The sequence below is a fragment of the Camelus dromedarius genome, chromosome 23, assembly GCF_036321535.1.
Source record: "Camelus dromedarius isolate mCamDro1 chromosome 23, mCamDro1.pat, whole genome shotgun sequence".
In the NCBI taxonomy this organism is placed as follows: Eukaryota; Metazoa; Chordata; class Mammalia; order Artiodactyla; family Camelidae; genus Camelus; species Camelus dromedarius.
In genome coordinates, this window is record NC_087458.1 from 27,896,578 (window position 1) to 27,919,351 (window position 22,774).

General features: G+C 48.2%; 1 protein-coding gene across 2 annotated transcripts in view; it reads right to left on the minus strand.

Moving 5' to 3' along the window:
* Positions 1–570: 570 nt before the first annotated feature.
* Positions 571–22,774, minus strand: part of COLGALT2 (collagen beta(1-O)galactosyltransferase 2) — a 126,257-nt gene continuing 104,053 nt past the window's right edge. For both annotated transcript variants that reach the window (XM_031435604.2, XM_031435603.2), the window contains exons 7-12: positions 22,417–22,493; positions 18,735–18,841; positions 11,151–11,283; positions 9,877–10,004; positions 6,798–7,004; positions 571–5,351 (exon numbers count right to left, since the gene is read on the minus strand). In XM_031435604.2, coding sequence (XP_031291464.1) covers positions 5,075–5,351; positions 6,798–7,004; positions 9,877–10,004; positions 11,151–11,283; positions 18,735–18,841; positions 22,417–22,493 — 929 coding nt within the window. In that variant the 3' untranslated portion in view covers positions 571–5,074. The remainder of the gene's footprint in view (positions 5,352–6,797; positions 7,005–9,876; positions 10,005–11,150; positions 11,284–18,734; positions 18,842–22,416; positions 22,494–22,774) is intronic.

Sequence of the window (22,774 nt, forward strand, 5' to 3'; positions counted from 1 at the left end):
ATCGTAAAAAAGTTAAAACCCTTCCGACCACACCGTCAGCACGGACATTTCAACTCGTCTGGGGGTCTTCCCCAAACTGCTGATTCCCCTCAGGAGAGGACACCTTGGCACGAGTTATTTCCTAAGCTGCTCTGAAGAACGGAGAGAGAGGGCTGCCCGGTATCCTGAAAATCAAGTTCCCCGACGACCAAGAGCCCAGGTTCTGTCCAGCCTCCCCCAGAGCGGAAGCATGCAGAGGAGCCGCCTCGGGACCAGCAGGGGCTGTGTGTCCCGACATGGAGATCTGGTTAAGTACCCATTCCAGAGGAAGACACGCTGAAGAAACTCCAGGGAGGGGCAGAAAAATAAACTCAGTAAATTAAAAGCAAAGAGAAACCAGTGCTCGGAGATGACCCTTCATTCTTTCCATCCCTTTTGAGGGCTGACGGGAGGATGGCTTTGGACTGCCAGCAGCCTGGCTGGGGTGGCGGGAGGGACCTGAGCTAAGGTGGTCTCAGTACCGTGCACCTGCGGGTGGAGACGAAGACAGACCGTTCCAGGCAAAGTCGCAGACCAGAAAGGAAGCCTCTCTCCAGCTCAACAACAGAGTTTAATGGAGCCATTCCACCACTTGCCTGGGAATCCCGTTCAGTATTTAATAATTCTGTCAGTCTACGGCCATACCACCCTGAACACACCCGATCTCGTCTAATAATTCCGTCAAATTCTCCCCGAAAGCTCACCTAAACTCTTTGTGCTGAAATGCAAGCCATCGCCCTCGATCTGTGTGTGTGAGAAGAGAAACCATTTTTTATGTAATCTGTTGTAACACGATATACTGAAACCAGCCATTTCCAAGCAAAGACAAAAAACAGAATGACGTACTGGTCCCCACAGGCCATGCTCTTGCCCTTGCCCCAGCCGCCCTGCATCCACTCGGGGCTGCCAGCCGCCCGCTCGCAGGCGGCCCCTCACAGGTCACTGCTCTCTCCTCCGGGCTCTCCTCTGCTGCGTTTAATCAGAGCATCTCCAGGGGAGGAAGGTTCCCGGTGAAATAATAAACACAGAATGTGGACGGAATGATTACCTCCGAGGCTGCCCACGCTGAGCCTTCTGAACGCCTCACCCAGGACACGCCGTTTTCTTAGCAAGTGACCAGCCTCACGGTAACTGACTTGGTAATTGGTTAATTCCTCGGTGAATTAGTTTCTTGTCAGTCAGAGACCACTTACTTGGAGAGAATGTCTCAAAAGCACGCTGGAGAAGCCTCTCGGGAAGACCGCCTTCCTTTTACAGTTACTGATTCGAGGGATTTGTTCCAACCGTAAGGGAAAAGGTCCCCAAGTGTGTAGCAGAATAGGGGGTTTTTTCTTGTTTCCGACACCAACTTCTTATTGGAAATCTCTGCGTCATCTGTCAGGAGAGTCACCCGAGCTAGAATTCCCCCAGGAACAGTGGCCTCTGCAGTCATCCTGCTAGCCCGGGGTGGGAGGGTGGGAGGGGAGCCCGCTCCCTTGCCATCATTATGAGGTCTCAGGATTGTTTCCTGTCATCAACTCCAACACACTCCTGACTCTTCGGTCCTGCCCAGCTCCCCACCCCGCCCCAGGAAGCCCTTTCAGTCCCACACCTTCCCAATGTCCAGACAGCATTCCCACCCGCTGTGCCCGACCCCCCTCCCTCTCCTCAACTCCCATTCTTGCTCCAAAGCCCAACATGACCGCCACCTTCCCCGCAAAGCTGCCCCCGGCGGCCCTCCTCAGCAGGGCCGGGTTCCCTGGGGTCCTACGGCCCCGTGTTTCAGTCTGTAGGACAGCCATCCAGTCTGCACGGCGGCTCCCTGGACCACAGACCCCACAGCAGGTGGGGTCTTTCCCAGACCTCTGAGCACCTCAGCGCCCCGCACAAGACCTGAAACAAGGCAGGGCTGACACCTGGTTTTTGAGGTTTGGGGGGAGCTTGATCTGAAATTCAAGGCATTACTGAGGCCAACATGGGTTCTCTTTTTTTTGCCCCAAGACAAAGCCCTTTGGCCTTAGACCAGCATCCCAGTGTCTTTTGATGAATGGACAGGCTGACCAATAACGCAGAGACGCAAGATGCACCCTCCCTCCCCCGCCCTCTCCCACTGGGACTCCTGTCTGTCTGTAGCCTAGACCCCTTTTTGCTTCCCCACTTCTCTCCAGCAATCTAAAGCACCCCTCACTGCACAGGAAGGCCGGCGGCCACCCTCTCTTGCCGTGGGGGCTGCACAGCATGACGGTTGTCTCTGGCCTCCCACATCCTTGGTCCAGTGCAGACCTGGGAACTCCAGCAGTGCTGGTTGCTGATCAGCGTCGGAGGAACCAAGGGACCATCACAGTGTTGCACTTTCTTTTTTTTTAATTTTTCACAAAGAGCTCTAGAAGGCAAGTCGTTTACCACGTCCCCACCCTGACAGGACACAGCGTGACAGACTGTATAGGACGCTGGGATGCCGGCTCTGTCTTGTCTTCCAGAGTTCCTGCAGCAGGGCCCCGGGAACCAAGCGAGGCCCAAGCAACATGTCCTCTGCGTGTCATGGACACTCAGTCCACACTCAGCAGCACCGGCACTGCTGACGTCAGGGTCATCCGTCCAGAAATCCCACCTTGGATCTCAAGATACAGAGAGGGAGCCAGATAGCGGGGGTCCAGACGGGGTCTAATCTCCAGAGGCCAACAGCAGGTGCCGTGGCTGGAGGCAGAGTCCTCCTCGGACACTGCGACGGTCAAATGTCCCGACTTAAGGCTTTCAGGCGGGAGGCGGGAAGGATAATGAGGTCAAGGAACCCCTGGGGTGCTGAAGAGACGACTTTGAAAGAAATGCTGGGCCTGCAGTTCACAACGCTCACAACAGAAGAACACTGCATGGGATTCTAGACCTGAGTGGAGAGAAGCACCCAGGGCTGACAGAGCCAGAACTTTATTCACAGTAGAACAGTCCTAAGCTAAAGTTCTAGATTTTATGAACAACGTCTTTTAAGAATGAGAATTTATAAACCCACCAGACCAGCTGATAGGGAAAAAGAAAAAAAAACAAAACCACACTAATGTTCTCTATTAAACAACGCCACACAAAAATCAATTCAACCCTCCTTCACTCCCAGTGCCTCAGCCTCCGCCCACCCCGTTAAAAAATCATGAAATGCACACACACTTGCACACAGTCAAATACGCAAACGAAGTACGAAATACCCAAGGACGCCTCAGCAATTGCCTGGGGGTTTCGCTAGCTCCCCAGATGGTCTTTCTGTTTCTCTAGGGGGAAAAAAAAGAGCCAAGCTCTGCCGGCTTTGTCGAAGCAGTAAAAATCAGAGTCGGCCGAGATCACCTTCCTCAGCCTGCTGGCTCATTGGTCAGCGCAGAAGAACCAGCCACAAGGGAACAGCGAAGGTCGGGGCCGGTGTTCTGTGGGAGGACGCTGCCCGCTTGCCCTGCAGCCGGGGGCCCTGCCCGGGGGGCAGTCAGCTTGGTACCACCAGCAAGGCCACGGTGGGCGCTGCCCCAAAGCATGAAGCTCAGGTTGCTGGCCCTGCAAAGCCCGACACCAAGGACACCGAGAGAGGAGCGTGTGTGGATGGGGTGCCCGGGGAGGGGGTTTCTGCAGGCCAAGTGTTACTGCTTGTGGGCACGAGAACATAAACCAAAAATCATCGTGAGACATCCAAAGATCGCAGATGGCGGAGCTGAAGAGGTAAAAGAGATGATGCCATCCAGCTCTGCGTTTTACATGAAATCCACTTAGAAGCAAAGCAGAGAGGCGGTCTGCCCGGGCTCCTGCCTCCCAGGGCTTCCCTGGCTGTCGGCTTCCATCAGTTGATCAGCCCGTTGTTTCTAACCAAGTTCTCGCACCTGCAACGGAGACTCGTTTGTTTCCGGAAGGTCAGACTCTCCCACTCAGCAGGCCTCCCTGTGAGAGTCAGGCTGGGAGACGCAGGAGAACCAGATCCCCGACCCAGGGTGTCCACACCAGATCCCCGACCCAGGGTGTCCACACCAGATCCCCGACCCGACCCAGGATGTCCACACTGACCCCTCCCCAGGGGGCGGTGAAAGCTTGGCACACCTGTTTCGCTGCCTCTTCCTGCAAACATTTCCCCTACATTTTGTAAAATAAATAATTCAAAATAGAATGAAAATCCCAGGCAAGGACAGCTGCTGGCCTAAAAATGTGCTCTGCCTCTTAACAGTGACTCATAAAACTCACACCTGCAATTCATCCCCAGGCTCAGGTGGAAGGGAGAGTCTGACCTACGGCACGTGACCCCCTGGGACAGGAGCCACACACCAGCCCTAACCCCTTATATATTAAATTTATCTTCATAAATAGAGCACCCCCACCCAAGTGACCACAATAAAGAAGGCCAAAGTTGGAGGGTTTTCCTCAAATATCTACACAAACCCTCAAGTATCTACCAAACTATATCCACATGGCAAACGGGACACCTCTTTGAGCTTCAACTGCCACGAGAGTCAAAGGCCACGTCTCAGACAGACCCAAATGCCCATCCCTGTCGGATAAGGAGGACTAAGATGCAAAGCTCGCTTCGCAGGGAGGCTCATGACCAGTGCCTTTAAAGAAAAAGCCCAATTAAATTGATTTTAAGTGATCTGATTCCCCGCCCAGCCACCCAAACTTGGAACGTATTCAAGTTTTCAAGGTCACATCTAGGACATAAAACGCGCCCAGCAGGCCAGATGCGGTCCCGCTGGCTTGGCCGCCCGGTCTACCCATTTACTGACGTGACAGCGTGGGGACGGCCTTTCCTTCGGACAAGTCCAAGCCATACTGTTCGACCTTGATGTGGGAGCCAGTGTCACATGGGTGATGAGCTGAAGGGCAAGGCGACTGGACTGAAGTTCATCTTAACAGTTGCCATAAAGCCTATTTTCCAGTCACCCTAGGGAATTCGGGTTTCGTTTCCCTAGTCTCCTCCCCTGTCAGAAATATATTAATTTGGACCATTAGACCGCTCTGGTTAGATGGCCATCATGACACTAAAAAGAAACTGGAGCAAACCCGGATGAATAGCCCATTAGGAAAACCAAAGGGTGGTGAAGCCCCCGTGGAGAATTCATAGCTCATCTTTTGAAGGCACAGTGTCCAGGGAGGTTGGTGGTGGCAGGGCCTCTGTGTTCTTGCCACCGCGGGGGATGTGAGCTTGCTTCCGGGACTTCCAGGCATGTGTCCTGTCCCAGTCAGTGGCCACCGTCTCATTGTCCCAGATGGTGGAGGTCTCCGTGTCGCTCAGATACCCCGGCTGGCCTGTGTAGTGTGTCGGGTAGATGAGCAGCGGTTCTGCGGAGAAGGCTTTCAAGTCTCTGGACTCGTAATGCTCCATGTACTCGGCTCTGAGAACGAGAGAGGAAGGCGTGCTTGCACAGCAGGAAGAAAGAGCCCTGCCTGTCACCTCTTACATGCTTGTGGATTCATTTGATTGTTTAAGTTGTGTTCTTTGTGGAAAACCTTCGTCTATAAACACCACACAGTCTTCTTTAAAAGCTTTCAAATGATCTAAACAAATACACACAAAAAGGGTCAGGTAACCTCTGCTGTATTTGGGTAGACTAGTTTAAAAAATGAATTTCGGGTCTTACTCTAAAAACGTATGCTCTGTTGGACCATCATGATAAATAAGTGTGACCACTTTCTAGAAATGCCCTGTTCCTGGAGTAATCAGTTAGACGGCTGGGAGCCGGACGGCAGCGGTGGGGTGAGATCGCGGTGCAGGCTTGGAGGATGCCTGCGAGGGGGAAGGGGAGGGAGGACCTGGCCTCCCTGTCAGGGCTCCCGTGCAGATTATACGGGGCGACAGCTGCTCGGCTGCTGGCCAGTGAGGGCACCGCTGGTCTTAACTTCCTCTCTGTTAAGGGGATGAGGGTTGACCTCCATGTTTCTGCTGGGTCGCAGAGATAAAAGTCAGTCTCCCACATGTTGTCCATCTTGACTGAGGACGGGAGACCAAGTGAGGAAGATGCAGGACAGGACAGCTCAACTGCAAAATGAAGACCATCTCATGAGGAGATCGCCCAGCAACTGAGAGAAGCAGCCGAGGTCAGAACTCAGTTTCCTGCTCCATTAATGAATTTAGGAAGCACTGATTGAGCTGCTGTTCTGTGTAGAGTTTGGACTAAGCTCTATGGACACAGAGATAAAAGACTGTTCCTGCCTCAGGGGCTCACCGGTTAGTGGGGAGAGTGACACCAGATCATCAGTCCCCACGTCCTTGAGAAGCATTAGGTCAGAGTGAACGCCTGGGCTTCGGGAACCCGAGCGCCACACTGCCTTCTTGTATGGACTCCCTGCTCAGAGGCCACCTCCTCTCTCCCTGAGCCTCTAACGCATCTGCGATCGCAGACATCACAGTACATCACGGTGACTGTTCACGATCTGGGTTCCCAACTAGCTTGTGGGCCACCGCCTGGCCAACAGCACACACAATGGACTAAGAAACGCGCTGAAAAATCTGAGGTGCTTAGGAAGACAACCTTCACCTTGAGGGTATGGATTTACGGAAGTAAGGAAGGAGGAGAAGACTGAGCAGATTACGTCCAGTTAAACGACCCACTGGGGGTCAAAGAGGACTCCTACGCAGGACTCGTGACTCCTGCCTCTTCTTCCCCGTCTGGAAAAGGGGATGATCACTCATGTCAGCCTCTCTGGGTCACGACTGTGGAAAGATCATTTGGGAAGGCAGCACCCCTTTAAAAATGCCAAGCGTTACCCAGAAGCCAAGTAGCGTAATTCACAAGTGGGCTGTGCTCAGAGGGACAGGCGGGCAGCTCAGGGCGACTCACACAGGGTGCTTGTTGTACATGATAGGCAGGAACTCATCCACCGGCAGCATCTTCCCAAACGGATTGGCTCCGACCAGCTTCTGCGCTCCCTCCAGGGAGATGGCGTAGCCCAGCGTCCAGTAGGAGTAGTCGGCTTCAACCAGATGCGCCACGTGGGGCACGGCTTTCTCTGGCCCTTTCACTTGCATCCTCTTCCTGCCAATGTAGCTAAAAGGAGGTGGGCAGGGGGAGATTCCAGTTCAAGTACGAGACATCCACGAGAACAGATCACAGCTTTGCACACACTTGTGAAAGCCTGGACCAAGTGTGTCGCATACTGAACGCATCATACGAGACACATCACGTCAACCATGGCTGTCGTCGGCCATCAGTGGGCCCATTTCGCTGGTTCCCCTTATCAACACCCCAACTATTTTTGCCTGGCAGACTATTCAAGCCTGACTGTTGAGATGTAGAGAGATTTAAAAGAAACTTTGAGATCACTTCTCAAAGACAGTATGGGATTTCCAGCTGTGCTCACAGAGGTTGGAAGGGGACAAAAACGGCCAGATGTGAGAATCTGGAGTTTGCTTTTGAGTCCCCAGAGTTTTCGCCTTCAGTATTTCCTGCACAGCTCTCCAAATGCTGGTGGTAAACACACCACAGAAGAGGCCGTGGGGAAGACACAGCCTGCAGTAAAGGAGGTCGGAACCCAAGAGGGGCCCAAGGGGGTTTCCTCAGGAGTTGGGGGGGGGCATAAGGCATGACAACACCTGTGGGCCTTCTCCCCTTCCCCAAGCCGTGCCCACGCTTCCTCCTGGGTGCTCTGTCCCCAGGCGTGTCCTGTCGTTCACAAACAACTTCTGTAACACAGGAGGTGCCCTCAGCCTTCCCACCTTCCCTAGCCCCGTCATGCATCTGCAACGCATCACTGTGTCTGGAACCTAGTCGCTTCCACTTGTCTGGAGCAAGCTGAGGACATCCGCTCCCCGCTCACTCGATAAAGCTGACTTCCTCTGTTTTGCCTGAAACTATCTCTTTCAATACTCAAGGGATCCCTCTTGCCGAAACATCCCAGGATTTGCAGAATAAGTCTGTGTTCACCTTCAGTCCTTCTGAGGACAAACACATCGGCCTCCCGGCCACTGTCTCCTCAGGACCCAAGAGCCTGGATTTCTCTCTTATACAAAGTGCAAGAGAAAATTCTACTCAACACTTGAGATGCGGCCAGAGTGGCTGAGGGATGGGGGTTTGTACTCAGTTTACTGATTTTACTAAATTTAAATTTTAATTGAAAAATTGAAGATGTATAAAATATTTTTTTCCACTACACAAGATGTACTATTATATTTTGGCAGGACCACAGGTTACTTCAACAGCTGAAAATTTATCTGGATGGAGAATGTGTTGTATCTGCAAAATACACACTGGATTTTGAAGACAGGATGAAAAAAGAACATGGACTCTCTCATTAATAGTCGTAAAATACTGCTTACATATTAAAATAATTTGGATATGTTGGGTTAAATATAATTATTAAAGTTAATTCCACTCATTTTTATCTTTTCAACACGATCACTAGAAAATCGGAAGCGTTAGGTGGGTCACGTTACACTTCTGCTGGACGCGCTGCCCTAAATAATGACTTGCTCTTTTCTCCCTTTTTACAACTTCCTTTCTCTGAAGAAACCCAATACAGCAGCCATGGACAGCCTGTCCGCTTTCACATTCTGAATTTAAGTAATATTTGTTTTATTCATTTTAGAAAGTGAGATGTGAGCAGTCTGAAGCCACTATAATTCTTGATGACTCTATAATAGATCTCAGTGTGATAGATCAAGTCTGGAAAACATCTTTTTTCACCCTGTATCTTTATCAGGACGATCATTCTTCTTTCTTGGATCTGCTGGTACCCTGTCCCGGGAAATGTATCAGAGAAACTACAAGTGAACAGGGGCATGTGTCGATCCCAAGCCTCAGACTCCCCGAGCCCAGCCCTCTGTGATTCCAAGGCCTCTGTGCATGTCATGGAGGCATAGACTAGCTGCCCGGCTCCATGCCTGTGAGGCCTGAACCACAGGCTGACGAGCAGAGGATTCTGGAGGATTATAGGAACAATGACCTTAAGAGATCCTAGTACAGAATCTAATCACATGACTGGTACCTGACAGGGAGCCAGTCTTTTAAATCACTTAGTACCGATTTCTGGGTCTACTTCCCATGGGTTAGTTGAGCCATTCCTAGGTTCCTTTCAAGCTCAGAATGGCACATTTTCTAAGAGAACAAACATTCCACCTGGCCCACAGCTAAGTGTCCCTCTGAGGATGGGAGGGGCAGGGACAGCCTGTCTCCTGCAGCTGCTGCAAAGGAACAGCCCCTGGTCTGATGAAACTGCCTTTGACACACAGCTGGGAAGTGCACATCACGCTTGGGAACTTTCTGCTTCACTGGAGAGAAGTAAAAAGTGTTATTTTAGTGTAAAAAGAAAATGAGAGAGAGAGAGAGAAAGCTCAGTTCCCAAGGTAGCAGGCAACGAGCATTAACTAAATGTCGGCTCAGAGCCAGTGCTCCCTTGGTGAGCCTGGCTTTCCGAAGGCAGCCTCTGACCCCTCAAACCCAGCTGTCAGCGTTCTGTCCTGTTGGGCAGCCTCCCTCCCCAACAGGAGCACACCCGCTGACTTTCCAAACCTCCCACACCATCAGGGGCTGCAGAGGAAACCCGTCCACCTGGGAGCTGAGGCTTAAGGGTGACACAGGACCCTTGCCCTTGAACGAACGCCCCCTCCTCCCTCCACACACTCCCACCATGTACCACTTCTGCTGTGTTCCCAGGTGAGCGCTGAGCCTGAAGGCCCTCGATCTGCAGCCAGACCCTACGTCTCAGAGAATCTCCCATAGCTTCTCACCCTGCAGCACATAGACATGCAAAAACCGGAAGCTCTCCTCCACTCACTTCTTATCTGGGAACATTTATGGAGGAAAACCAGGAAAATGGAAGCTTGAGCCGTATCTTCTACGCGCTGGGGAGAGGAGGCACTCTGCCCCTCGGAAAGAACCGAAAGCCCCCAGTGCTCCTTGAGAAGCTCTTCTTGTCACTCACATCAGTTCCCAGTCCAGCTGAGCCCGGTCAATGTCATCCATCAGCGTCATCAGTTTCTTCTTAAACTGATGTTCAAAACGCACGTCGTCCTCAATGACAAGGGCCTTCTCCAGCTCTCGGTCAATCACCTGTGAAGGGCATCAGAGGACGTCCTGTGAGAAGCTTGGCACCTGTTCTTTATTTAACAAGTATTGAACAGTTGAGTGTGTGGTGGCGCAGCGTGTTAGAGCTCAGAGCTGGAGCCCAAGCAGATGCCGTCACAGGAGGACAGGCAGATAAACTGGCACATTCACAGCAGTGCGAGGAACGGATCTGCAATTAAACGCAGCATCATGGACGAATCTCATAATGTCTGAGAGATTCTATGTGCCATACAGTCCCATTCATATAGGAAGTGGACAAAAGTGGACAAAACTATTCTGTGCTGTTAGAAGCCAAGACAGTGATCACCCCTGGGGACTGATGGCCTGAAAGAAACACAGAGGGGAGACGAGCTTCTGGGTGCTGGTGACCTGCCGGTGACCTGCCAGTGACCTGCCAGTGACCTGCCGGTGACCTGCCAGTGACCTGCCACGTGAGCCACGTGCTGGTTAACGTGGTCGTGCTGCTTAACTTGTGAAACTTCACTGGCCTGCACCTTATGTTCCGTATACTTCTGTCTATAAAATTTCATGTAAAGTGTGAAGAATAAAGAAGACGGGCATAGACTGGATCATTAAGAGAAGGCCCTTTCAAGGGGCCTTTCTTTGGGGACTGTTTTCTTGTGGGAACTGAAGGGGGGTTCTAGACACCCCACCTTCAGTACCACCCCCATCAATGTCTGATCTGTAAGGCATGGGTTCAAGTCCTGGCTCTGCCACTTCTTGCCTGGGCAAGATATTTATTTATTTTCTCTTGGGTAGAATGGGCCCATCCCCCGCCACCCACCTCATGCGGCTTCTGGGTGGCTTCCTGTGTTGAATCACTTAATAACCGATGACATGCTAGATACACACAAGGCATTCCTACTAAGGGTGAGGACGCATCAGCATGAGTGTGGCCCCCGGAACATGAGCGTCGTCCCCAGCCATCGTCCCACGTAGCACCAAAGCTACCCCTCCCTGCTTGTCACTAGTCTGGTGTCAGAAGGGACACGAGGGAACACCAGCTTCCCAGCATACTCCCAGAACAGCTGGGAAGCTGTTCACTTTATATCTGGCCCTAATTCACCTACAAAGTCCCACTCTCCTTCTTCTTCATCACACAACTGCACATCTGAATGAAGCATCGTTTACCTCTTTCCAGACAGAGTAGTGGCTAAGGAAGCAGCCGATCTCACCCCTGGTGAGAGGCCTGGACGAGTAGGGATCACGATATCCAGGCAGCATTTCGATATTCAGGGCCTTCAGCTGGCTTGTGTTGAGTGCCCTGCAGGACAGAACACGTCTGGAAATCAGCAAGTTGAGAGGTCCGCACCACAGAAGCCAGAAGAGGGGGTGCTCTGCATCTTCCCAGAGCGTTTCTACACACTGAGAAGGGCACCCGAGTCTCCCCGTTATCTCCGAGGAGCTCCTCGGGGCTCAGGCGTTGTGGTAGCATGGTGCGCTTTGTGAAGACGAAAGATAGAAACTGATTCAAGAAATAGATATTCTGATCTGAATACACCTATAACAAGTAAGGAGGTTGAATTAGTGAAAAAAAATTTCCCACAACATGGTCCAGGAACAGACAGATTCACTAAAGAATATTGCCAGACATTTAAAGAATTAACAACCTTTCATAAACGCTTACCAAAAATGGAAGAGGGAACACATCCCAACTCATTCTGTGAGGTATTATCTTGATACCAAAACCAGAAACAGACATTACAAGAAAACTGCAGACCACTATCTCTTATTAACATAGATACAAAAATCCTCAAGAAAATACTAACAAACAGAATCCAGCTATGTATAAAGGGGATTATGCACCGTGACCATGTGGGATTTATCCCAGGATTGTAAGGCTGGTTTCACATGTAAAAAAGAAAGTGCTCTATCATTATTGACAAATCACAAGATAGAAACAAAAAAAGACAAAACCCAACTGTATAGGGACTAAATGTTTGTCCTCCCCCAAGCTCACGTGTGATGGTGTTAGCAGGTGGGGCCTTGGGTCATGAGGGTGGGTGTCTCGTAAACAGGATTAGTGCCCTTCTAGAAAGAGACAGGAGAGCTCGCTCTCCCTCCTCTCTGCTGTCTGCTGTACGAGGGCACAGAAAGAAGACAGGGTCTACCAGCCAGGAGGACGTCTCTCTCCATCACCCAGCCACGCTGGCACCCTTCTCTGGGATTCCCCAGCCCCTGGAACTGTGAGACACACCTGTTGTTTAAGCTACCTGGTCTATGGTAATTTTTACAGCAGCCCAAACTAGGACTCCATCAGCCTTTCATGATAAAAACACTCAACCCAATCAAAGCCATCAGTGAAACCCCAGTATCATACTTCATGGTGAAGGGCTGAATGCTTCCCTTGAGCATCAAGAACAGACCAAGGACGTCCAAGGACGTCCACTTTTCCCTCTTCTGTCCAACATTGCACTTGAGGATCTAGCCAGCATAACTTAATTAGGCAAACAAATGATACTCAGGTTGGAAGACGAAGTACCACAATTACATTCACAGATGACACAGGGTTTTCTACACACAAGATTAAGGGATACACACACCGTTGAGCTGTCCCTTGCAGGCTGGCAAGCCTTGTAATGACCTAGTGACAGCCGACAGAGACAATCAACAGTTTACTGGATAAGGGATCTTATACATCCAAGCAGAAGGTCCTGGAGCAACACCCCACTGAGCACAGCAGCCAGCGGGCAGGACATGGCAGCAACCTTCGCCTCTCGGGGAGCAGGAGGCCACAATTTACAGGAGCAATTGACATCAGGTTGGCCCATCAGTTACCAGGGAAACCAGTGGCTGAGGCGGGGCAAGCACGTAGGCCGTGAGTGATTAAGCCCTATAATTACGAGGGTTGGATAAGTCATGTGAGTGAAGCATGGTCTGGTCGAGCAGAGGATGAGCAGAGAGCAAGAGGACAGCCATCTTGAATGGCCTGACCACACACTCCACCCCTACATACTCTGCCTGTTCCTTAGGATCCTGGCCATGGTCACCCCTCTTCCACGATCTCCCTGGGGTCAGGTGTGTAGAAGTGCACTGTAACCGAGTACCACAAAGGCAAGACAGACACCAGCAGCTAAAGAGGATCAAGAGTAAGCCGGGTACTTGGCATGGGGGACAGAGAAGGTGGGAGCCTTCAGTCATCCCTGCGTGGTCACGCTGGCCGGGCCAGCTGTCCACGGCATCTCGCTGCAGACCCAGCAATCAGACTCATTGCACAGCAGGGCCACCGCTGTTGCCCAGTCTGCGAACAGACTCCCCCACTCAGGCTGGAGAGGGGATGTGAGATGTCCTGATAGGCACAGTACGGGGGAGGGCGTGACCCTCAAGCAAAACGCGAGCAGCACCACACCCTGAGACGTACCACCCCGCCGCGGTTCCTGTCCTGGCCTGAGGGCCAGGCCCCTGCTCCACCCTCGGCCCCCACGGCAGGCACCTAACACTGGAGAGGTGATACGACTCCGAGGCTAGTGTAATGGCGCCTTTCCCCAGTCGGGGCCCTGATGGATTGCCTTCACAGGCTTCAGTGGGGCCATGCAGCGGGGCCAGGCAGAAGACAGGTGAAATCTCTAAGCCCCTCTTAAATCCTATTCCGCACGTGGTGGCAAACTCTGAGCACCAGGGCCTTACCCTGCCAGGCCCCGGGCCATTTTACAATGTGTGCCCCCTGGGGGTAGATCCTGAGACAAGGCCAACAGTGAGTTACTGTCCTGACTGATAGCTGGCAATGTCCTTGGGTGGTCACCAGTTGAACTTGGATGGTGTCGACCAGCTGCCTGTGGGTTAACATGGCACAGGCACTGGGACGACTGCTCCCGGGGTGTGTTCAGTTACAGCTCGTAAGGCTACAGTCCGCCTCCTGGTCCACACACTGAGAGAGTGGGCTTCCCGTCTCAGCTGCGGTTTAGACAGTCCACCCATTCATCCTTTCAGTTAGCCAGCGAGCAGTGGGCTTGTTGGGCAGGTGGAAATGCCGGTGCGTGCCATTTTTATAGACCCATTTCTGAACTTTGTGGCCAGTAAAATGGGTTCCTCGTTTGCTCTCTCTGTCCATGGGGGTCCTGTATTTCCTGCACAGCTGTTCTAGACCCCAGATGGCGGTCTTCTGCATTGCTCGACGACTCTGCTGAGCGGCCTGTAGTGTCTCTCACCTGCTGTAACACATCACAGACTGCACACAGCTGTTGTCCCATCACACCATATCGTTGCTCTGCCCGCTTCCAGAGCTGGGACCAGAGCCCAGGGGTACTCTTATTATTTTTCTGTGGCCAAACCCTTCTGGGTAATTGGCCACATCCAATTAACAAGCCTGTCCCTGAATTAATATCCCTAAAGGCTGTGTCTAATTGCTTGGGGCTGGAACACATTACAAAATCCAGGTCCTTGCATTTTGTCAGTATTCACCAGCCAGCGCTGTGCAGTCAGATGAGCCACGGGCATGGGGCTGCTACTTTTAAACTGGAATGAGACTCTGAGGCTAACAGGATATCATCAGTATAATGGCAAAGGAAGCCATCTCTCCTGGTGGTCAGCTGCCTCCAATCTGGGAGAGGGAGCCATTCATCTGTACCCTGTGGGACAGGGACATCTATGACTTTTTCCCAATCTTCCTCCTCTTCTTCACCAGTGCTCTTGGTGGGGTATCACACCTTGGGGCTGCAATTTGGACAGGCCATGAACACCTGGGTTCTCTTAACAGCCCCAATCATCCAGGACTGCAGCTACGGAGCCCCACATGCTAGCAGACGGCCACCTCAGGATCACCCCTGCAGCTTCTCCTTCCCGGTCCGTATTTCCCAACGTCTGGGCACTCACGGGGAGCTTCCTCACCCTCCTGGCTGGCTCAACATTGATGGGCTGCACCCTGCAGGCCTCGAGCCGTCTAACTGCCCAGCCTGGAGACTGAAGGAAGAGCCTGGAGTCATTAGTGGTTTATTGGACGGGGGGGAACCTTACAAGCCTGAAGCAAGTGGTCCCAGAGCAACACCCCACTGTGTGCAGCAAACAGGCAGGACATGGCAGCAATCCTCACTACTCTGGGAGAAGGCTATCATCTATAGGGGGAATTAACATCACGTTGGCTCGTCAGTCACCAGGGAAGCCAGCTGCTGGGGCGGGGCAAGCACGTAGGCAGTGACTGATCAAGCCCTATAGTTACAAGGATTAGATCGTCACGTGAGTGAAGCAGAGACTGGTCAAGCAGATGTAGAGAGAGCAGACGAACAGCCATCTTGAATGGCCTGAACACACACACACAAAACGCACACACATGCACAGCCACCACAATATTAGAACTGATAAATGAGTTCAGCAAGGTTGTAGGATACAAGCTCAACATACAAAAATCAATTGTATTTTTATGCACTTATCAATTTATAATCTAAAAATGAAATTAAGGAAATAATTCACAGCATCAAAAAGAATAAAATACTTAAGAATAAAATTAACAACATGAATGCAACACTTGCACACTGAACACTGAAAACTATAAAATACTATTCAAAGAATTATAAAAGATATAAACAAATGTAAAGATATCCCATGGCCATGAATCAGAAGACTTTATATTATTAAGACAGAAGAACTCCCCTCAGCTGATCTACAGATTTGATGCATTTCTTATTTAATATCCTAACTGTCTTTTTCTTTGTGGAAAGTGGTAACCCAATGCCAAAATTCATATGGAAATGCAAGGGACCTAAAATAGCCTAAATGATCTTGGAAAAGAATAACAAAGTTGAAGGACTCCTTATGTAAGAAGCTAGTGTGAAGCAAAAGGATTGGCATAGACATCAATGGAACAGAATCGAAAATCCAGCAATAAACCATTACATTTGTAGTCAACTGATTTTTCACAAGGTTGCCAAGACAATTCAATAAAGGAAAGAATCGTCTTTTTAACAAATGATGCAGGGACAACTAGATAACCATGTGCAAAAGAGTGAATTTGGACCCCTACCTCATACTATATAAAAAACTTAAAATGTATCAAAGATCTAATGTGTAAGATATATGTATGAGATAAAACTATAAAATTCTTAGAAAAAACATAGAAGTAAGTCTCTGTGCCTTTGTATTTGGCAATGGATTCTCAGATATGACACCAAAAGCATAAGCAACAACAAAAATATAAATTGGACTTCATCAAATTAAAACCTTTTGTGTTTCACTGGATACCATCATGAAAGTGGAAAGCTTTTGCACAGTAAAGGAAACCATCAACAAAATGAAAAGACAACCTGTTGAATGGGAGAAAATATTTGCAAATGATATGACTGATAAGGAATTAATATCCAACATATATAAACAGCTATTACAACTCAACATCAAGAAAACAAACAACCCAATTAAAAAGGGAAGGAGAGCTGAATAGAGATTTTTCCAAAAGAGAAAATACAGATGGCCACCAGGCACATGAAACAATGTTCAACATTGCTAATCATCAGTGAAATGCAAATCAAAACCACGATGAGATATCACCTCACACCTGTCAGAGTGGAGATCATCAAAAAGAACACAAATAACAAATGTTGGCGAGGATGTGAAGAAAAGGGAACATTTGTACACTGTTGGTGGGAATGTAAATTGGTGCGGCCACTATGGAAAACAGTACGGAAGTTTCTCAAAAACATAAAAATAGAACTACTATATGACTCAGCAATTCCACTCCTGGATATATATCCAAAAAGAACACACAAAAAACCCAAAACACTAATTCGAAAAGATACATGCATCCCAATGTTCATAGCAGCATTATTTACAATAGCCAAGACATGGAATCAACCTAAATGTCTATCAACAGATGGCTGCATAAAGACAACATGGCATATATAAATATATGTGTGTATGTATATATATATATATATATATGGGGGGGAGTGAGAGGCACAGACCACTGGGTGTAAGACAGGCTCAAGGATGGAGTGTACAACACAGAGAATAGAGCCAACATTTTGTCAGAACTGTAAATGGGAAGTAACCTTTAAAACCTGTATAAAAGACAAAAATAAATAAATATAAATGAAATAAAATAAAAACTAAAAAAAAAAAAAGAAGTAACAGGACAGTCTTATGGAGGTAGAGAATATGATTCATCTCTAGTTTTAAAAAGCTTATGGTGTCCATCAACAAATGAATGGATAAAGAAGATGGTATATATATATATATATATATATATATATATATATATATATATATATATATATATATATATATAGAATACTACTTAGCCATAAAAAGAATGAACTATTGCCATTTGCAGCAACATGGATGGACCTAGAGATTATCGTACCAAGTTAAGTCAAAGACAGACAAACATCATATGATATCACTTACACATGGAATCTTAAAAAAAAATGGCACAAATGAACTTACTTACAAAACATAAACAGACTGACAGACACAGAAAACAAACTGATGGTTACCAGAGGGGGAAGGGGGCAGGGGTAACTTAGGAGTGTGGGGTTAACAGATACACACTACTGTACATAAAACAGATAAACAACAAGGATTTACTGTACAGCACAGGGAATATATTCAGTATCTTGTAATAACTTATTATGGAAAAGAATCTGAAAAAAAAATCTATATAAAACCGAATCACTTTGCTGCACAACTGAAATCAATACAATATTGTAAATCAACTATACTTCAAAATAAAAAAACCACTTTTGTGTTTCAGTGGACACCATCATGAAAGTGAAAAGACAGCCCACAGAACCATAAACTCTACTGCATCCAAGAATACGGCTGCCAGATATAGCAAGTAAAACATAGACTGTCCAGTCAAATTTCTATTTCAGATACACAATAATTTTTTAGTATGAGTAAGCCCTGTGCAATGTTTGGGACAAATTTAACGAGTGTCCTGTACTTTATGTGACAACCTTACCCAAGAATCACCTTGAACTTCTTAAATGCAGATTCCCAACTCAAGATGCCCTCTTAACCAGCCCCTGGGGACATCTGACATTGGTGTCCAGGCTACACTTTAAGAAACTCTGGGGAGAGACTCTAAAGGAGTCGTAAAAACTTTCACAACAGCTTCTAGCCATACTCCTTAGAGCCATTCACATTCCAAACTGACACAGAACATGAACTGTAGATTTTGCAAATCTCCATGCTTTGAAATAAGAGTGTCAACTAAAAGGGCAAAGCAAATCAAAACAAAACAATAAAGCAATAACAAAAACCCCTGAAGGAATCCAACCAGGTACCCTATGTGACTTTCCTGCCACGTTCCTGGGAGAAGTGATTGGCCCGGGCAGACTGTGGCAAGCATCTCATGCAACAGGACACACAGACCATTATGCAGTTTTTCCATTTATTTTCTTCAGGTGGCCCAAGTTTAGACATTTTTGCTCTAAATCAGGCTCTGAATGCAACTCTGAACGCATTCTGTCCAACACAGGGCTGGAAACCACCACAGCCACAGCAAGAACACCCAGAGTGGAAAACCACGTCCAGGATGAGCCTTCAGTGCAGTGAACACCAGAGAGCACTGGATGGTGAGTAGATTTCAGCTCTACTCAGTGAAATGAACACGTACAAGCTACTGTCAGTCAAAGTTTTTCCCAAAGCAGGCTGCACTGTAAAACCATGCCTGTCTCGCAGTGACGGCAGATTCCTCCCATCAGGACTAAATCTCTGTCAGAGAGATGCTTCCCCACTCCAATCACAACTGCAAGGAGTCGAGAGGGAAAATGAAAACCAACTCACTTTCCATCCACAGCCTCGACAATCTTGACCTCAATCTCCTGCTCGTACAGCGTGCGTAACATCCGGTCCCGCCTGTCCTTCCTCCGCTTGAGGTTTATCATGAAAATCTAACTCCGGAATTGAACAGGAAGAGAAACACAGATTATTCAAGTCTCATTTCAGGCTGTTTGAAAAGCAAAGTAAATGTAAGGAACAAAGTTGTAGTTAGGATAAGGAATGGAAAAGGTAGGGAAAGCTGTGATGAAGATTCGCTTATATTTCATTTCAGGTCAAAAAGTTACTCTTCAGGAAGCCAAAGGTGAATTAAACCCAAAACACATGAGACTAAGGGGTAAGAGGCAGCCTGGCAAGTGGTTAGATTTATCAGCGGACCTAAGTTTACAACCCGTTGTTCACTAAGTGTTTGCTCTGGACCATTTCCTATGCTTCAGTTTCCTCAGCCATAAACCTGAGATAATATAAGTCTTATCACATGGGTACTAAATGTTAGCTATTCTTTATAATTTATATCCACTGTAGAAAAATTTAAAGTCATTCAAAGAATAAGAAAAACCTAGTCTCAGCAAATTCCTATTTCCAAAGGTTCCAAACTGAATTATCAAGGTCTCAATTTTAGTAGCTTCTTTGCCAGGGATCTTCAACTCCCTTAGAATTTTTCTAAAAGAAGCAAAGAGCCCTACCCTTGGGGATAACTCTTTGGTAAAAGGCATAACTTCCACATCACGTGGATGTGGGGGTAACCTTATAGAGAGGACACGTACCGCTCCATGAAGTCCCCCAAAATGTGCATTCAGACTATCCCTCATGAAGGCTGGGGCCACGTGAAGCCCCTCACCTTAAAACCTGAATTCCCGATGGCTGCACTGAACACACATATAACTTCCCTGTAACTACAGAGTCACAGATAATGAGGCTGGCCTGACTTAAGGAGCCACAGAAGTACCCAAAGCTTCATGAACAGTATTATAGCTAACTGTGTGTTTTAATGAAGTCCTTTTCTACAAGCAGTAATAAACTCACCCTGAATATTAAACTAGTCCTTCAAGAGAGAGAGATTTCAGCTGCTAGCAGGAAATACCGACTAGCACTGAAACATCCGTAACATATGGTTTAGTGATAACGTTTGCTTTATGCTACGTCTAGAATAAAGAAGAAATTATGTCTTATAACCAGGCTGAAGTTCAGACCCTGCTGGAGGTTAAGCTGTGGTTCACATGGTCAACCTGAATGTAGTCATCAAGGTGTTATATGTTTTACTGGATCAAAAGCTATACTAACTAAAATTTCAACCCTTCCTTACAAAATATTCTCACTCCTGTCCAGTCCTTGACGCAGCTCTGGGCCAAGACACTGACGGAGGAGTGTCTCCTCTCTCATCTGAATCAGAGCAAAGCACATTGGGTACATCATGATTTCATTACTTCCACTGTTTACCAACTAAGTAATTATTATTATTTTTTAAACTTTTAAAAAACTTTTAAAATTTTATTTTATTTGGGGGGGTTGGTAATTAGGTTTGCTTACTTATTTTATTTTTAGAGGAGGCACTGGGGGTTGCACCCAGGACCTGTGTACGTAAGCACGCGCTCTACCACTTGAGCTGTACCCTCCCTGCTAAGGCAATTGTTTTTTAAAAAACGATTTCTGTGGTGACTCTGTTTGCCTTGTTACTTGGGATTTTATAACTTAATGAGCTATTTTCATTTATATTTCATTTTATTCCTATTCAGAATCATACTGGGCTGGGCCACGTTCCACCTCCTGGTTTTCTGGCTCTGGACAGGAACGGGCACTTCCTCATGTGTACACACCGAGCTCCCTGTGGTCACTCTGGGAGAACAAACAGAAAACAAAACAAGACCCCCCAAAATAAGAGAAATACAGCACAAAGTCCCCTCAGACCCAAGACCTCTAGTCTGGGAAGACTTTAGTAAATAATAATCCTGTCCGGGGTTCCTGCCCGGGACATGTGCAATAAAAACCATAGCCGTGAAGGAAAAACACAGACGGCTCTGCTCATACTTAGTGAATGGCAAACAGAGAAAAAGTCACAGAGCCAAATGCAGCCCAGACACCACCAGCAAGGTCACGGAGGACAGGGAAGGTTGCAAAGGTCCCTGAAAATCCCTTTTCCCACTCTCCTACCTCTGTTCCAGATGGAGAGGTGATGGCCAGGACTCAGGAGAGGAGTCCTCACGTCTCCATCCTTCACAGAGCTGGCCTCTCCCAGAAGGCTTCTAAGAAGGACCGGGTCCCTCCACTCACAACCCAGGGGACAACCAGAGCAAGAAGATCCCGCTTTTGTCCCATTTCATGTGCTTTGGTTTGATCCTCATCAGGATGTGTGCTAAGAGGAAAAATGAATATATGGAAAGACCCCTGGGTCCTTTTACCTCGAGTCCTGAGAGCTGGTGAGAGCCACAGGGAAGGGGAGCTGCGGTGATACGTGGAGCCTGGTTCAGTGTGTGGCAGGGGGGCAATGCTTCTGCAGCCCTAATGGTTTTTAAAACTATTTTCACTTTAGTCTAATTCCTCCTGACTACACTTGAAATCATCTCTTCTCATTCTGCCCTCTGTGGAAATAGCATTAATAGCTGCTAACTCTTTTCCACTTAATAATCATGAAATCGTCTTTTCCATTCCTGAAGTCTGCCTGTAAATAAATTTTATAGAAGAAATCCCAATTCCCAGGTCCAGGAGCAGTTTAAGAGGATTGTACTTTGGAGAGATAAACAACATGGCACAGGGTGATAAACAAGGCATTTGATTTCAGCTAAGCAGTGGCAATGAGCACAGGGCATAAAGCTTGGTCTAGAACATACTCAGAATCCCCTGAGAAGTTCTACCTCAGTTTGCATATTCCTGAGGCACTGTCCTGGTCTCTGGACCACCAAGTTCCGGAACACTGATCAGCACCGATGTGACATGAGGGACCCGTGGAGGATTCAGTGACTGGAAGTCACAGTTCTGGCCCTGCCAAGTATCTGCTGTGGATATTACTAAGACAAGCATCTCTTTCCGTTTCTGCTTCATCCTTTACACAATTGAAACAATAATAAATATGGCCCAATAATAAATATAACAGAGCACTATTATAAAGTTCTGGTCTGCTGAAAGGGGAAATTTAAGAACGTTTCTTTTTTCTCTATTTCTTTGTCCTCTAAACCCTGCCCTCCAACCTTTTCCCGTGGGAAAACAGCAGAGAGAAAATAAAGCAGAGTGTTCCGGAATGGTTTTTATCTACCCAGAATAAAGTTAAGAGGACCAATACCTAAAACACGTATCTGCTCTACCCTACCCTTGAATCTTGATTAAAAAAGGTTCATAAAATACGGTAATATCTGCTCCTAGAAAATATCAAATTCACCTTCATAACTAAATAGTAGCTGCTTTCTGACTCGATGATTAACTCACGTTTACCATGATGCTCCTTTTTTTTTTTTTTTTAACATAAGTAGACTAAGGTACAACAAAAACTGAGGCCCTTTTCCAAGACCTCGGTGTCTCTTCGGCAGCCGGGCCAGTCTGGCTGGCTCTCAGACGTGGGCTCGGGCTCATGTTCCGATACAGACAGGGAAACGTGCCGTCTGCCTGGGCACAGGTGCACGTGCGCGCGCGCGCACACACACACACACACACACACACACACACACACACACACACACACACACGCCTTTCCTACCTCATCAAATCCCATCTTGTCTGGATATTTAGGGACCACTGAGACAAACTGGGAAGGTTCCATGGGAGGACCGTCAACTGGAAGACACGAGAAACACAGAGAGTGCTTTGTTAGTGAAAGGCACGGAGAACAGCACGCCACCCGCATGCCTGCCTCTAAGAACACAACCCGGGTGCCCAGGCAGGGGCAGCCAGCCGCTCCACAGTGTCCCAGGGCTCAGAGGCGGCACGAGAGCCCTGGTGGGGGCGGCGCTGGTGCTGAGGGCACTTGTTTATATGCAGATTGCACTGTTTGCTCTTACTTCCCTTAAGACCTGTTTTAGGAGCATTTAGGAGGTGGTTCAGGGCCATGATGAAGG